Source organism: Colias eurytheme, chromosome 8, assembly GCF_061535395.1.
Source record: "Colias eurytheme isolate Ceu_HAF_F1 chromosome 8, ilColEury1 Martin Lab GWU primary, whole genome shotgun sequence".
Lineage (NCBI taxonomy): Eukaryota > Metazoa > Arthropoda > Insecta > Lepidoptera > Pieridae > Colias > Colias eurytheme.
In genome coordinates, this window is record NC_142987.1 from 4,310,059 (window position 1) to 4,326,512 (window position 16,454).

Below are 16,454 nucleotides of genomic sequence, written 5' to 3' on the forward strand. Positions count from 1 at the left end.
GTTTAGCAGTGAAAAATGAATAGCAATATTCTAATAGGTATTAGATACTTAACACAGGAGAAGTTAGGTATTTCAATATTTTATAAACTTGTATCCCGATGAGGCGACGACACGAAGACACGACGAGCAGGAGATTCTCAGGCTATTCTTTCTTTTGCATTATTGCTAAATAACCTTGTTTTTAGGATTGTAAGCGTTCCGATTCCTTTGCCATACAAGGAATATTATTTTTGTAATTATAAACTGCAGTTAGACTCACATAAGGGGTTTGAGCAGACTTAGATTTTGATTAGACTTGCTAAATTCTTGCCCTGAGCAATATTGCACGCCTCATAAGCGAAGCGTTGAGGTGGGTACTACTGTCACTTCGCGCAAAACATCTGATTTTTCAAACTTAAAATGTCTTTATGTATCATACATTGCACTTGTAAGATAATACATACACACACATATTAAGAAAAAACACTATTTTTAACGTTCATGATATTTTTGATGTCATTTTTGTTATTTAAACTAGTTAAAAAACAGTTTAAAAAAGTTCTGTCTTGGACGTCCGTGTGTCTGTATGTGCGGATCCTTTTTCTTGTTAACACGATAGCGACCGAAATACTTTACTAATCGAGTCTTTTTTTTTCTCTTACGCTTGAGTATGCTCAGGAATAGAACCCTTTCATTTTTCAGGGTCTGATTCGATGTGGTTTAATTGTTATTAAATAAACAAAAATAATAATTAATAAATATTTATTAAAAAAAAATTATGAGGCGTGCACTTTTGGATTTTCCAAATTATTTATTTATGCTTTTTGCTACGACTGTGAAGAATAAAGAATAAACCTAGGTAGTTATTAGAATATTATTCTGATGACTTCTCGAATGTTTCGTCTAACAAAGGGAATTAGAAAAACTTCCATATAACTGTAACTTGAAAACAAGGATTTTTGAAACAGTAAATGTAAATCTAGACATTTCCACTATACAGGGTGTCCCACTGTTGGTATACTAAGCCCCAAGGAGGTTATAGTTTTGCATACGCTGAGTACGTAAAAAATACTTATAAAATTCCAGACCCATTTTTTTTTCAAATAGATGAATTCTTAAAACTCTATGTGTACATCCATAACAAGCAACCCGCCCAACTTTGCCACCAGCACGTGAGCTATCGATTAAGATTATGTTTTCATAGACAAAATGCTCACATTAGAGAAACGGCATATGCCGGCTGCGCGAAGCTAGAGAAGAAAACATGAATTTCAGGAAAAAATTAGCAAAAAATTTTTGACGTAATTTTGTTGTTTAAGTATTTTTTACATGATCAGTGTATGCAAAAGTACAAGTCCCTTCGCGCTTACGATACCAATAGTGGGACACCCTGTATAACTAATAAGAAAATATGCAATTGAATTATCGATATGCATTGTAATAATTTATGTAGATATAATATAAAACACACCTAAACGTGCCATACCAAAATAAGATCTTTTCTCTACTCCAGCCTGAGAAAGATACTCAGCAATATAGTTATGGAATTCTTAAGTAGAAGTTAGTATTTCAAAAATCCACCGTATTGGCTTTTATAAAGTGCAATTGCCAAAATGTCACTTTCAGCATACTTATTTTAAGGTGTCAGGGTGCAAGCATACCGTGAAAACAAACCAGTTTAAACAAATATAGGATTATATTCAGAGAAACGTTGAAAATCCAACAACAAACATTGGAATAGGCTCCAATAGTTTGTACAAGCCGTGTACGAACGCCGACCACAAGGTGTTACTTCAAACCTGATATTCTATATTCCCACCTTCCACGACATTAATTTCGGCAAGTAATCTATATCTATGCATCTATCAATACCTCAAAACCTTGTTAATGAATTAGCGTGACACACATTCATACGAAAAAATCATCTCGCTATTTTATTAGAGATTTTCAATATCTATAAATTAATTAGTTAAATGAAAAACCTAAAAAAGGGTATAAATTAAGTAGTATCATATCGAAATTACTAAGTGTCTTAAAACGTCTAAGGCATCTTTACGAAAACTTATTGTATTTTTTTTTCTTAATTTATTACATCATATATATACATAATTTCGTCATAACCATAATAACGTAACATTTCTCCGGTAGGTCGAATAAAATATACATGCTGTCAGGATGTCTAGGCTTTCAGCCAGATTAACAATACGGTGCTATTACATCTATTATTATCTGTGCAAATGCTGAGGAGTCTATTCTGGACGTTGTAAACTCGTAGATGTTCAATATAAAAAATACATACTATCATTTTTATTACATTTTAGTGTACCAATATAACTCAGTTCTCTTTTCTATAGCGCGGTTGTTGCCAGATTAGGCTCCTCAGTGCAATTGTAAAATACAAGGCATTCGACGCAATTTACATTATATAGGCACTGCTATCATATCGACAAAATGTACACACGACGCGGCAATTCGACAATACAATACATCCACACCGTACCGACCGTTAGATTCATTAAACATTCAACAAACAAATTAAAATTTAAACATTGAGAAACTATAATACTTCGCGCTATTTACAATACTAGATCATTTATGTATACGATTATGTACCGAGATATTTTGAAGTATCTAGTTAGTAATAAGTTATAATTTTTAATACCGGGACATCCGGAACTAAACTATTTGTTAAAAACATTTAAATTATTTGTGATTGTTAATCTATACACATAATTAACAAGCCTTATTTTAAGAGACATCAAATGAAAACCGCACGCATTTGGATTACAATAAGCGGTTATTCGATGCAACCAAGATTTACGATAAAAACCTCTATGAAAGGGTAAATCTCATTAGTGAAGCTTTGAAACAAAAAGCAGTAAAATGTAGAACATTGCCGAATTGCCAAAATGGTATAAAAGCTTGCGGTGACACAGCCTTGCAGGTTCGTCAGACCGATCTGAAAAACCTTTTAAAAAGAAACAGCAATTTAGTTTATCATCTAAGTATCGAGAGGCCACATTATGATATACACTGGAAATGCTAAGGCGAACTATTGACTAAAACGTTGCGATAGGTCACCGACTGAAGGAATAAATGTTGAAAAACACTTATGACCCGGCTTTGTGATCGTCATTTATATGTCCAGCAACTTACTTAAAAACAGATCAACTAAAACTTATATTTTAATATGAAATAATATACTTGAGTTCGAGTTACTTTCTTTCAAACTACTTTTGAAACAAATAAGTTATACACACCATCTATACTGCCCAGTTAAAATTACACTACATTTCAACACTTGTTCCTTCAGCGGCAACCGATATATCTATTTCTATTAATATTGCTATTCGTTCACAATACCCCACGACATCTTCGAAAAACATAAAATGGTTGAAAACAAATAAACATTTGCTAGCAGGACTACATCGCCGTACGAGTAACTACAAACAGCAGAGTCAATACATTGGTGTTAGCGGTTATTATTTAAGGCTAATCTATATCCGTACGATAGTAAAATCACCAAAACACGTTTCACCTTAAGGGGAATTTATTAATAAATAAAACCATAATAAATAAATAAAACTGTATTCCCACTATAACAGATGTTAGAAACAAATAATTATATTACAAGTAAATATAAAAGATCACACGATCGTTCAAATTTAATCAACGTTTGATGCCATGTTACGCAAATACAATAATAATTATACCATGTGTTGTGACGTCATAGCATCGAAACAAATATTACGATGAGTATGTTGCGATCTACACAATATAGATCTATAACAATCATAAGATATGAATAATTAATGATTTCATTAATTTTTACATTCTAAACCAATTTAATGTAAACTGCCAACTCGATTGAAGCAGTAAAACTAAGTTGATTCCAAATCTCTGAGGAGCAAATATAAAATCAGTCTAAAAATTACTTTTAACATACCTAATTATTTAATTTGTATTACGATTTCCACATCTTGTTTTATATATTTAATTTATTTTATTGCTGTCAACAATATGAGTGAGGAGCAATGTTTTGGACTAATCAAATATACAGAAAGTGTATTATAATTCATAGAGATAAATATCATCAAATACAACTTTTATGAACTTAGTCAAGTATTGCGTATTAATAATTGAAACAACAAAAAATAACATCTTGTATGAATTGACCAATCAAATCATCTGACACTCACCTCCGACCAATAGAAGCCTTCGCGTATTCACGCACGCTTTCGTTATTGGTTAAAAGTACTTCAAAATATTTTACTTGACATAGTAAGCAATGGTAAAAATACAGGAGGGTAGGAAAATGTTTCGATATACTACATATAGATCGTAATTAGTTTTAACCGTGATAAGGGTACATACACACGACGCGTTTTAATGTGCATACAGTGTGAATAAATTGTTATCTGGGATTACAACTTTGAACAAGATCAATAAATTACATATATCTGCTTAAAGACACGTCGTGCGCATGCGTTTTTCCATTAGGCACCACTGAAAGTCAGGTAAGTAATATTTTATATTTATTTTAATTAATTATGCCATATCTTCTACAATTATAGATTAAAAATAAACATCTAAGTTGAAACCTTGGCTTTTATTTTCGTAACAGAAGCAAATTTGAACAACTTTTTAATCATATAATCGATAAAGGTAACTTAATAAACAAAATATACTACAATAATGACCATAATTAGCTTCTTGTGTTATTTATCACTCAGAAATATATTTATTTGAACACTTTTACAGTTTATTGCAGTATTGAATAAATAAAAGGTAAAAAGTACATATGTTTAATTTAATAAAGTATGAATCGGCGATAACACACTAAATTATACTGAATATTATAAAGTTTTAATGTCTTTCAGTAACAACAAACTAACTTTTGCCTTTCAGTGGAACCAAATCGAACAAACACGTTAACCACATACCGAAACTCAACATTTTATATCACAAATCCCTAAGCGTGGTGAAACATCGATGATTATACTAGCGTACGGTCCGTCCATATAGTTTTCCCATACTCAGTTGTATATCTTGATCGCCTTCTCCAAGTAATTGACGCGCGAACGTTTGGGCGTCTTGTTGATGTGCTCGAGGCCGAGCCACGGCCGCCCGGTCGCGTCTGGAAGCGAGAGGTCTGATATTACGTTTTTGACTTGTATCTTGGCGGGACTCGCGGTGATATTCAAGTGTGTACGTGACCACTGTTTTGCATTGACTATTTGAGTAAAGCCGTGTTTCCGAAACGTTTGTAGAGGCATGAGGTCTGAAAACCACCTTACGCCACTACAAACGTTCATGGTAAAGCTTACAATTAGTAAAGTTGAACAAAAGTAGTTTGCTGAACAACATTGCCTGTGTGCGATCTCCACTACGATGCTCTCTATACAAATTACAAACAACATCTCGCGCGTTACATCACGTGTTGCACGCCAATTGGCAACGTCGCGCGAAAGCAGATAACGCAGCGCACGAACAGGCAACGTCGCGCGCAAGCAGACAATGACGAGTGCAAGCTAGCAACGTCACGCACGAACTGGCAACATCGCGTACCTAGCAACGTCGCGCGTTGTTGTGCGTCGTCGTACATTTTGAACGTCACATGTTACGAGCCAGATGTTGCCTTGCGGAAACGCAGCTTTGAGCCACTTATTTTGTCGTAAACATTTCAATCGAATCAACGTATTGAGCTTTCAACATTGGGTTTTTTTACATTAACAGCAATGAAGAATATCTTATAGATATTTCTTCGTTCCTTTCAGTATTGTAAAGGTGGTTTAAATTATAAAAAAAATTGTTTGCAATCATAAATAACAATAAATGAAATAATTAATTAAAATAATCAAACTAACTAATAAAATAAGTAGAAAAATTAATATGAGAATTCAATAAAAACATGGGCAAAAATAAAAAGTGGTCAAAATACACACGAAGTTAATATATCATACTCACTTGCATTACTACTTGGCCTGTAGTCGAAAATGTTGACTACCGCTCCTTCACTTATGTAATTAGGTCTGCCATTCGTCACTATAGCGAAATTGTACTGAAAAAAAAATATTATGAAATGTTAAAAATATGCACACAACAGTTTACAGAAAAGTGAATCTTTTTGTAAACAAAACTGTAAACTGTTGACTGTGGCTATGGTCGAAACACAAATAGGAAAAGTTAAACACTGCATTATCATAACACACAGAAGCAATCCCTTTAGGGGTTTTATAAACCTAAGCCTGAAACTATACCCGGCGCGGCCTAAGATGATCCCTATGACACTGACAGTTATTCTCAAGAGACAAACTTGTAATGGCGTCACCATTAAATTAGAAACGTATTGGAGGCGTCTAAAAATGGCATTTATTAATTTTTACGTAGCTTTATGCCATTACAATGATATTCCGTTGGAATTATAACAATTCTTAACATTTACGAGAAATTATATCAATCTGACTTTACGTTTACGTCCTTCAAAACTTACATCGTTGGCATTTATCGACTAGTGCGGAAAGTATCGATAAACAAATTTCGATAATGGAAACGAGTTCACATTTTTTCCATGCTTAAGCTATAGTTTATTCTCTATTGAATGGAACAGAAGATCGCAGCATAATTAATTAATTAATTACCGTTCGCGTTAATTTACTTACCTATGATAATATAAGTTTTTTAGAAAAATTAAATGGGGGATTCCATTTTCATGATAAAATAATATACACTGTGTTAAACGGGTTAAAGATTACGAGAAAATGATAAGGTGCATTTTTATGTTTTGGAAAACTTTCGTTTTACTTACCGTTTCGTTTACATAATAGACGTTAAAAATTCATTTTATAATATTTGTAAAAACATGTTTACCGACGTGGCTGAATGCAAACCACGCCTTAGCCTATAAAATAGTAAAGTATCGACACGATCCATCATACGAGCAATCACTAAGACGAACTGTCATAGGGATCATCTTAGGCCGCGCCGGGTATATTGAAATTAAATTGTAATTTTTAAATACATATAATTAGCAAATAAACGCATTAAACACTAAAAGTACTTTATTCAGAATTCAAAAATCAAACATGGTTTATCTAAAAATGTAGGGTTGGAAGTTTTCTCCTGGATTATTATTCATATTTAAGATATGTTATTATTAATGATTCGCTTATATTTTTAACAGTGCGGAATTATAATTGTACATATTAGAAATGTTGACGTTCGCAAATATGACGACGTTGTCGGCTAGACTTGACTTGGTTTTACACAAACATTTAGTAAAGGAGGTAGGTTAGGGAAGGCATAAGGACTAGCGAATTTTAAAGTGTTTGTTGTTCTGTTAATATTCCTTTATATTTTGATAAAGCACACAGAAAATAGCGCTAGTGCAGTGTACTTGCATGAGTTACTCTTCCTTATATCAAAAAGTGCATGCTAGCACAGTGAAAGGGCTATTTTAGTAGCTAGACCATACATATAACATAAACTGCAAAGGACTGTCTATTGTCCGAGTTCACACAAAAACTGATTTAGATGCAACTATAATTTATTTTGAATTAGAATATACGCTCGCGCTAATAACGCACAGTTATCATAACAATACTAAAGTATATTCCTAGGGCAGGCGGAAATTCGTACAATGACACGAAGTATTATTTTATCATCAAAATAAAACGATACCTATCGCTCTTCATACACTACTTTATCGTTTACGCAGCGTACCGCTTTTCATGGTACAAGGTGAGGTGAGCGACGCGGTCGTTCAGAGGTAACAAACTTGTTTTGACATATTGTCTGGGTAAATTTATAATGGGGAATGTTCTAAGGAACTCTTCGACTTGATTCCAGCCGCCGATTTCCACAACCGCACATCGCGTCACAAGCTAAAGTATCATCCTCACCATCTGGATGCATGGCGCTCTACCACAGTGCGATTCTCCCGTAATTTTTTGCCTAGAACAACATCGTTGTGGAACGAATTACCATCTGAGGTGTTTCCAAGCGTCTTTGACAAAGAAACCTTCAAAAAAAGGGCATACAAATTTCTTAAAGGCCGGCAACACATTCGCGGTGCCCCTGACAACGCGAATGCTTATGGGCGGCGGGCATCACTTTCCATCAGGTGACCCGCCTGCTCGCTTGCCCGCTTAAGTATAAAAAAAAAAAAAAAAAAAATAATTCACGAATTTCATAAGATGTTACTAAAATATTTATTATTATTTTCATTATAAAACACTTAGAAGTTAGAACCTAAGAGCAGAAGTGGTCTAACATTTTTTTTTGTTGTAAATTGTGTCATACCTACAGTTTACTGCAAAGTAAGTTAGATATAATCAAGTTAAAGTCAAAGTGTTATGTAATGTAGGTTACTGAAATAAAGATTTTCACTTTCACTTTCACCCTTTAATAATGTTCTCAGGTTACACAAAGGTTGGTTACCCCTGTTAGGTCATCGTACGAATTTCCGCCTGCCCTAGGAACATACTATACAATAAAAGCACAATATATTACCTTCTCCCACTCCTTATCAGGTATGTCGAGTTTCTTCTGCAGCCGGTCCTTAACCGCCTGGAAGGGCTCGTGGTGTTTGACTCGCGCGTAGAACGGAATGCCGAACGTCGCGTACACCTGCTTGTGGAAGTGCGCGCACGGGACAAGCATCTCGTCCTCCTGCGTATAACGCGAATCATGTAAAAAGAACGCTGGATGAAATGATGGGGTGTGTTCTGGCATGTATCGAGTTTAGCACGAAAGTTATTTGCTGCTTATTTTATTGTTGAAGTAGGCTCTCGAGTCGTGGCTTCGCAACTACATATTTGTTATTCTTATACCACCTCATAACACCAAATAGACCAATAAATCGCCAATGCGCAGCTTAACCGTCAGCGTTCTTTTTACATGACCCGACCTATATATAAGTGTAGTTATTTCACTTATTATTATTGACGTGACGTCTTATAATTCGATATAGCCGGCTGCACGCACGAAAAAACATGACTCATGCGGCGTTACCTCGCTCTGAGGCGTTCCATGTAAGGCTTGAAGTGCAAGCGAGAGCGCGGAACGAGCGACATATAAGCACAATCGGACGTTGTCACTTTCAACTATCGTCAGTAAACCGACTTTACAGACAACCAATTTTTTTTTACACTTTATTGTGCTGACAACATAAAAACAATATAATCAAAATTAATTCTAAAAGAAAATACAGCACAGAAGGTGGCTTATCACTTATGAGTGATCACATCCAGGCAACCAACCGAAAAAAACGATACAATAAACTAGAACAAATAAATAATTCCGACTTATTTTTACTAGGTAAAAAAAAACCGGCTCAAGATCTCAATAAATTGGTACATGTGAAAACAAAGACAGCGCACGATCGTGCTGTGGTTTAAAAATAAATCTACATCGAAAAATACGATCTACTTTTTGCGACATTATCATTCGATCTCGATATAAAACTCGAATTAGTTGCAATGTAAAAATTAAAGATCGCAATTCAATCAAAATCGAAAAGAAAATTAATATCGAATCAATGTCGGTGGTAAGGCTCCAGGTTTGTAACAGATATGTACCGAAAGTTATTATGAGATGATTAGATGAGCAAATTCGCGTACCGTATGCTATTGTAATTTGTAAGTGTGCATAGTATGAACACATGCTTTACAAATTCAGTTAATTTTAAGAATTAAAATCCCAATATTTCTGAAGCCTAATTTGTGTATCATTGGAGTCTTCAAAAATAATAATAATCCACACAAAAGTACATGCCTGCAAATTGAGCTCGTCCCTGGGTATCTCCTCTATCCGGTAGAGTCTGGGCGGCGAGATGGTGACCTGGTCCAGCGTCAGCTCGGGGTCCGGCCCCGGCAGCACCTTGTGACACGACACCTCCACGATCCGTAATCTGTATGGTGCATAATGTTTTAACCACTTATTTTTTATCTGCTTTTCAGAAGATATAGGCACTTGGCTTGATATGAAATGAGATCAATTTATATGGAAATTATTAACTTTTATAAAACAATTATTTTTTGTGCATATAGAAATTGAACTAACATATATATTGTCTTGAAAAGGTAAAGAATATTTATGTTAGTTAGTATGAAACTACCCATAGTTTTGGAAGTTTTATAACAGTCCACTTCTAAAAGATGTGGAAAGTGAGCTGAATCAAATCACAATAAATTGAAAAACCTATAAACTCGAGGAGAAATTCATTTAAAAGTAAAACAGATAATTTTCTATTCTATACATAATAAACATGCTATACTAATTATCTTCTTACCTGCCAGATCCTTCAGGTGACATTTCTACGACTTTAGCTGCCTCTTCTAATATATCTGATACTTTTCCACCTTTGTTTGGATATAAAATTAATTCCTTATCTTCTTTGTAATTTGGACCAACCTTGATAAAAGAAAATAAAAAATATAAATACTGCACTGCATAAATATTACGAGACCATGATAGTTCGTCTTTTTATTTGTTATACATAAAGAGAAATTTATTTATGTGTATTTGGATAGGTCAAGTTTAAAGATGTTGTTATTCATAACTTACCCATAAACATTTGAACTGTTTCTTGTTGTCCAACTCGTTGACCTTAATGGATAGAATCTGATAGAACAATTTCTTAGGGCACTTTGGTTTACAGTACACCAGCAGATCTTTTAGTATTCCGTCGTATGAGTACCTTAGTGGAAGACCCGGTGTATCTTTGTAGCTGAAAATCGAAAAAATAGCAAGGATATAGTTAAGATTCAATTCAATCAGGATCTATGTGTTGCTTTCGTAGATTATGAAAAAGCGTTCGACACTGTATAAGTGTAGAACACTGGGCTGTGTTTCATTCACTGCAAAGATGCATGGTAGACACAAGATATGTGGAAGTTCTCAAGGAGATTTATAAAGGTGCAACCCTCCAAGTAAAGGTGGCGGTTCGCGCCGCGACAGAGACAAGCGACCGAGACAGGAGACCGCGACCGAAGACTGCGACAAGTGTCTCGGTCTCTTCTGCATGTACTGTAAGGCGAGACCGAGACCGGATACCGCGACAAGTGTCTCAGGCTCTTCACGACCGAAAAGTTAATCAGTATCGGAGTCTGTCGATGTAGTCAGTTGTGTTTGTGTCATGATGGAAAACCAAGTAGTAGAAGTTCTATTGGAGGAAGAAGAAGACGATGATTTGCTATTATATTATTATTACAAATACAAAACTAAAAGAATATTACCTATTAAAGAATTATATAATTATAATTTAACTAGAGGCCAAGAAGGATCATTTTCGCTATTAGTAAACAAGCACCTATACTCTGTCCATTATATTATTTGCTTTTTGACAGCTTCACGCCTATGTATAATTGTATTGTCTATGCTAAAATGTCATACAAATAATTATCGTACTTCATGGACAGGTCCCGCCCACTTAGTGATGCCTACACAGAATTATTCAATGATGGGTCGATAGATTAAAATAATCGATAGAAATACTCTGTAAAATATATCCGATACAGAAAAACTCTTCTATTATGTTATATAATTTAAACGTAAAGGCAACCAAATTGTAAGATAGAAACCAATAAATAATAAAATATTAGTTTAGTTTAGTTTTAACATACAATGCATAGATATGTGGTCTTATTATTACATATCTTATTAGTACGTTTACGTTGTAATTATTATTTACGTACCTGATTCGATTTATGATAATATTTTGAATTTATAATTGAAATGGTATCACAATCGATAATCTTCTGAACATCACTTCTGGTATCACCCGTCGAGCTGTCAAAAAGCAATTCTTATAGTGGACAGACTATAATGTTTGATGACAAGAATACATGTGCTTTTTGAGCGCGACACGAGACACTACTGGTCTGGGGCAGCGACCGTCTCGCTGTCTCCCGTCTCGCGTCTCTGTCTCCTGTCTCTGTCTCGCTCGCGAACTGTCGCCTATACATTGCCGAACGTCAAGTAACGGTCGCGGTCTTCGGCCGCGGTCTCCTGTCTCGGTCGCTTGTCTCTGTCGCGGCGCGAACCGCCACCTTTAAGCTGCACGAAGTATCTCGCCGAATACCAGTTGGTCGCGGTCTAAGACAAGGCGATACAATTTCTCCCAAGCTATTTACAGCTGCTCTAGAAGACGTTTTTAAACTATTGGAGTGGTCTGAAAAAGGCGTTAGCATCAAGGGGTCAATGTTTTGCACGACTCATGATGCGAAGCATCAGAGAGTGCTTTACGATCGAAAAATTTTTTTCGCCTCATTTTTGCAGCTATTCTTATTATTATAGCCTTGTTAGTTCACGGAATCAAGATATTTTGCATACTATTGTCGAGATAATTTAATGGAGATTAATCCCATACTTTTTAAAAATTGATTTACTTCAATAGAATTGGAAAAAAACACCGAAATAGGTCAAAAAATTTTCCTGTCCGTCATGTGTGAAACCTGAAAACACTATAACTTGTGAAAAAATCCATCATTTCAGTTAATTTTTTTTTTAATTAATATCTAATCGACGATTGTAGGTCACTGAATGCGAATGATTAATTAATTCAGTGTCGTTTAATTGCAATTAATAAAAAACTACAAGACTGTATATCTATCTTATATATAAAATTCTCGTGTCACAATGTTAGTCTGCATACTCCTCCGAAACGGGTGGACCGATTCTCATGAAATTTTCTGTGCATATCGGGTAAGTCTGAGAATCGGCCAACATCTATTTTTCATATGTACCACGGGCGAAGCCGGGGCGGACCGCTAGTATATATATATATATTTTTTATATTTCATAATTAAATGAGCATTATGAGTCGTGCACTTTTGGATTTTTGAGATTTGCTGACGACCTCGTTCTCTTTGCTAAAACCCCGAACGATATAAAAGTTATGCTCGAAGGACTACATGATGCCTCACTAGCTATTGGATTAAGAATGAACATGCTCAAAATTAAATTTATGAGTAACAGCAAAAACATTACACCTGCGATCACAATATATGGTCAGAACATCGACAGAGTAGAAGAGTATGTTTATTTAGGTCAAATGGTTACGCTGGATAAGAATGCACAAACGAGAGAAGTAGACCGCCGCATTCAACTTGGCTGGGCAGCGTTTGGCAAACTATCAGATGTATTCAAACACAAGCAAATACCAACCTTCCTGAAGAGGCGAACGTTTGAGCAATGTATTCTTCCAGTAATGACGTACGCCTCTGAAACCTGGACACTAACCAAACACCTAGTGAATAAACTCCAAGTAGCGCAAAGGTCGATTGAACGCGCTATTCTCGGGATTTCATTGATAGACAGAGTTCCAAATACGACAATAAGAAAGAAAACTGGAGATATAGACATTGCACTCAAAGTGTCTCGGCAGAAATGGAGGTGGGTGGGACATATCTGCAGATTAAGTGACAACAGGTGGACCAACAAAATCCTAGAATGGCGTCCTTGGACCGGACAAAGAAAAGTTGGCCGTCAGCCTACTAGATGGGTTGACGACATAGTGAAGATCTTGGGAAGGAAGTGGATGCGAGTGGCGACGAACAGAAAGGAACGGCGTGCACATGAAGAGGCCATATATACCCAACTTTGGTTTGAACCGGGCTGAAAAAGAAAGAAAAAAAGAAGAAGAAAGTTAAGATCCGTTTTTAAAGAAATTATTTTCTAGAATCTAATATATTCAAAACAGTAAGCTTCTAATATAAAACTGCATCTACTACGTTTATTATCAACTAATACTAGACCTTTATTTTTTATATTTTTACTCTTAAGGTTGATGTTCCGACCGTCCCTCCATACATTTTTGATTACCTCTAAACACTTAACACAGACACTATTTCTTTAAAACTAATCATTTTATCACTTCTCTATAATGAAATGTGTGCGCGTTCGACCTTTTTAATCAATAATTTACAATATTTACTTAGAAAAACAACAGTAAAATACCGGAAAAATTTGACACTTCTACAGTAGTGTGCGTGACTTTTGCCAAGCGAAACACGACATAAAGCACGACATCTAGCGCATAGACTATATACTTATTACAGATCTAGCGCGTCAATGTCTAAACGAAAGGCGATGTTTAGACATTGACGCGCTAGATGTCGTGCATTCGCGTTCGTTATCTTATGCATAATGAGCATAATTCTAATAAATCAAAGTTCTGTGTAAAAATTGAGTAATTTCATTTCCAATCGTTCAAAGAAAATAACAATAAAATAAAATAAAACTAATGACCTTAGAAACTATGTTTTTTTTATTTATTACTCATTATTGTTCGTCCGTCGTAGGTCTGTAAACTGTATTGTACACTGAAGGTAAATGGTACTGTAGGTACTTTAGTTCGGCGTCGTCGCTCGTCGGCTTGATATAAAATTACATTCTTGATTTCATTGACACGCGCTATGATTTGCGCGCGGAATTTCTTGTGTTGTGAATTTATTTTTGTATGCTATGCATTTTAATTGATTCAAATTGCAATGTTTCTCTAGTATGCATTTGAGACTATATTGTAAATTGTAATAATTGATCGTGGGTATAGTAATTAATTATTCTAATAACGCAATTAGTAATATATGTATTTTCGGTGGGATTCAAAACAAAAAATTGGCCCGTGATTTTTATGAAATTTCACCACATTGCAAATCACATCAATCATAGTTCATACACATGTATGACGAAAGTGATTAGTATTGTGGCTAACATTGACTCATCAGTTCATCACTGAAACCAGTGATAAATCAGTACCTATATCATATTGTGTTTGAATATTTTTAAACAATGATATAAGTATACAATTATTATAAATCGGTAAACTATCAAAGTAATCACAAACTTGCAAACATTGGTAAAATGTCCAGTAGTTTATGAGCCTATTCATTACAATCAAACAAACAAACAAAGTTTTCCTCTTTATAATATTAGTGTAGACAAACACTATGAATACGATCACGAATGCAAATTCGGGGATTTTCTAATTATTGCTAAATAATAATTGAATTCGTTTTGAAATACTCTATAATTTTTAGTGTATAAATAGACATTTATAATGTGGTGCTCATTTTTTTTGTACTGCTAACGCTATTGTAGGTACCTATTTTCGTTGTTTTATTTCAAGTGAACACGGCCATACAATTTTGTCACGAGCCGCCTATGATTGTAGGTACTTTTGTTAGGCTCCTTCGTCGTCCGCGTCGGCTCGAAAGTTCTTGATTTCATTGTCACGCGCTATGATTTGCGCGCGGATTTTCTTGTGTTGTGAATTTATTTTTGTATTATTATTATTTTTTATTTTTTTTTTATTTTATTGATTCAAATAAAATATTTCACTAGTATGCATTTGAGACTATATTGTATTATGTATAATTTATCGTAGGTATAGTTATTCTTATAACGCAGTTATATTTTCGGTGGGACAATTTGACCCGTGATTTTTCTGAAATATCACCACGTTGCAAATCACATCAATCATACACACGTATGACGAAAGTATAGTGGCTATAATTGACTCATCAGTTCATCACTGAAACCAGTGATAAATCAGTATATCATATTTTATTGTGTTTGAATATTTTTTAAACAACGATATATACAATATTATTATAAATCGGTAAACTACCAAAGTACTTCCGAATTTTCAGACAGACAAACAAGTAGTTTGAACACGCAGTTTTCTTATACTAGTAGCAAAAATCAAAACCATAATATTATGTTTACCTACTATATTTTACTAAAAGTCGAGTGCGTCGAAATCGTAAATAATAATATGTTTTTCACCTTCCTGGTTATTTTCCCATAGTAAATAGTGTTTTAGGTTTGTTGTTGTAGGTAGGAATAATAATAATTATTCTTACATGTTGGTTATGAAATGTATATTGAAATAATTTACTTTTACAAATCATTAGTGATATGAGTTTTGAGTGAAAATGCTTGGATCAGCATAATATTATATGGTACTACATGTTTTGATAAAAAAAACAATAGTGTAATAAAATAAAACTGCGTTTTATTGTAATCAATGTTGACAATTTTAAATTCCAAAATTATTGATCAATAAAATAGTTTACACCAACAAATATAACTTTTATTTTTATAACAATCGTTCATAATATAAACCGTAGCAGGTGGCGTTTTGAAGTTCTGTCTACTCATACAGAAAAATGGAAAACTTGTTTTTTTTTGTAAACAATTTATTACTCATGTTGTTTGGCAACTCGAAGCGTGGTCGTCCGTCGTAGGTACTTTTGTTCGGCGTCGCGTCGTCGTCCGCGTCGGCTTGATATAAAACATTCTTGATTTCATTGACACGCGCTATGATTTGCGCGCGGAATTTCTTGTGTTGTGAATTTATTTTTGTATGCTATGCATTTTAATTGAATCAAATTGCAATATTTCTCTAGTATGCATTTGAGACTATATTGTAATAATTGATCGTGGGTAGGTATAGTAATTAATTATTCTAA

At 34.4% G+C, this 16,454-nt stretch overlaps 1 protein-coding gene across 4 annotated transcripts in view; it reads right to left on the minus strand.

Moving 5' to 3' along the window:
- Positions 1–1,656: 1,656 nt before the first annotated feature.
- LOC149906429 (ubiquitin C-terminal hydrolase 7-like) overlaps positions 1,657–16,454 on the minus strand; it is a 37,452-nt gene continuing 22,654 nt past the window's right edge. For 3 of the 4 annotated variants that reach the window (XM_090104559.1, XM_090104557.1, XM_090104556.1), the window contains exons 18-23: positions 10,546–10,708; positions 10,271–10,392; positions 9,754–9,889; positions 8,491–8,649; positions 5,947–6,040; positions 1,657–5,131 (exon numbers count right to left, since the gene is read on the minus strand). In XM_090104559.1, coding sequence (XP_089960685.1) covers positions 5,016–5,131; positions 5,947–6,040; positions 8,491–8,649; positions 9,754–9,889; positions 10,271–10,392; positions 10,546–10,708 — 790 coding nt within the window. In that variant the 3' untranslated portion in view covers positions 1,657–5,015. The remainder of the gene's footprint in view (positions 5,132–5,946; positions 6,041–8,490; positions 8,650–9,753; positions 9,890–10,270; positions 10,393–10,545; positions 10,709–16,454) is intronic. The other variant, XM_090104558.1, reaches the window with a different exon arrangement.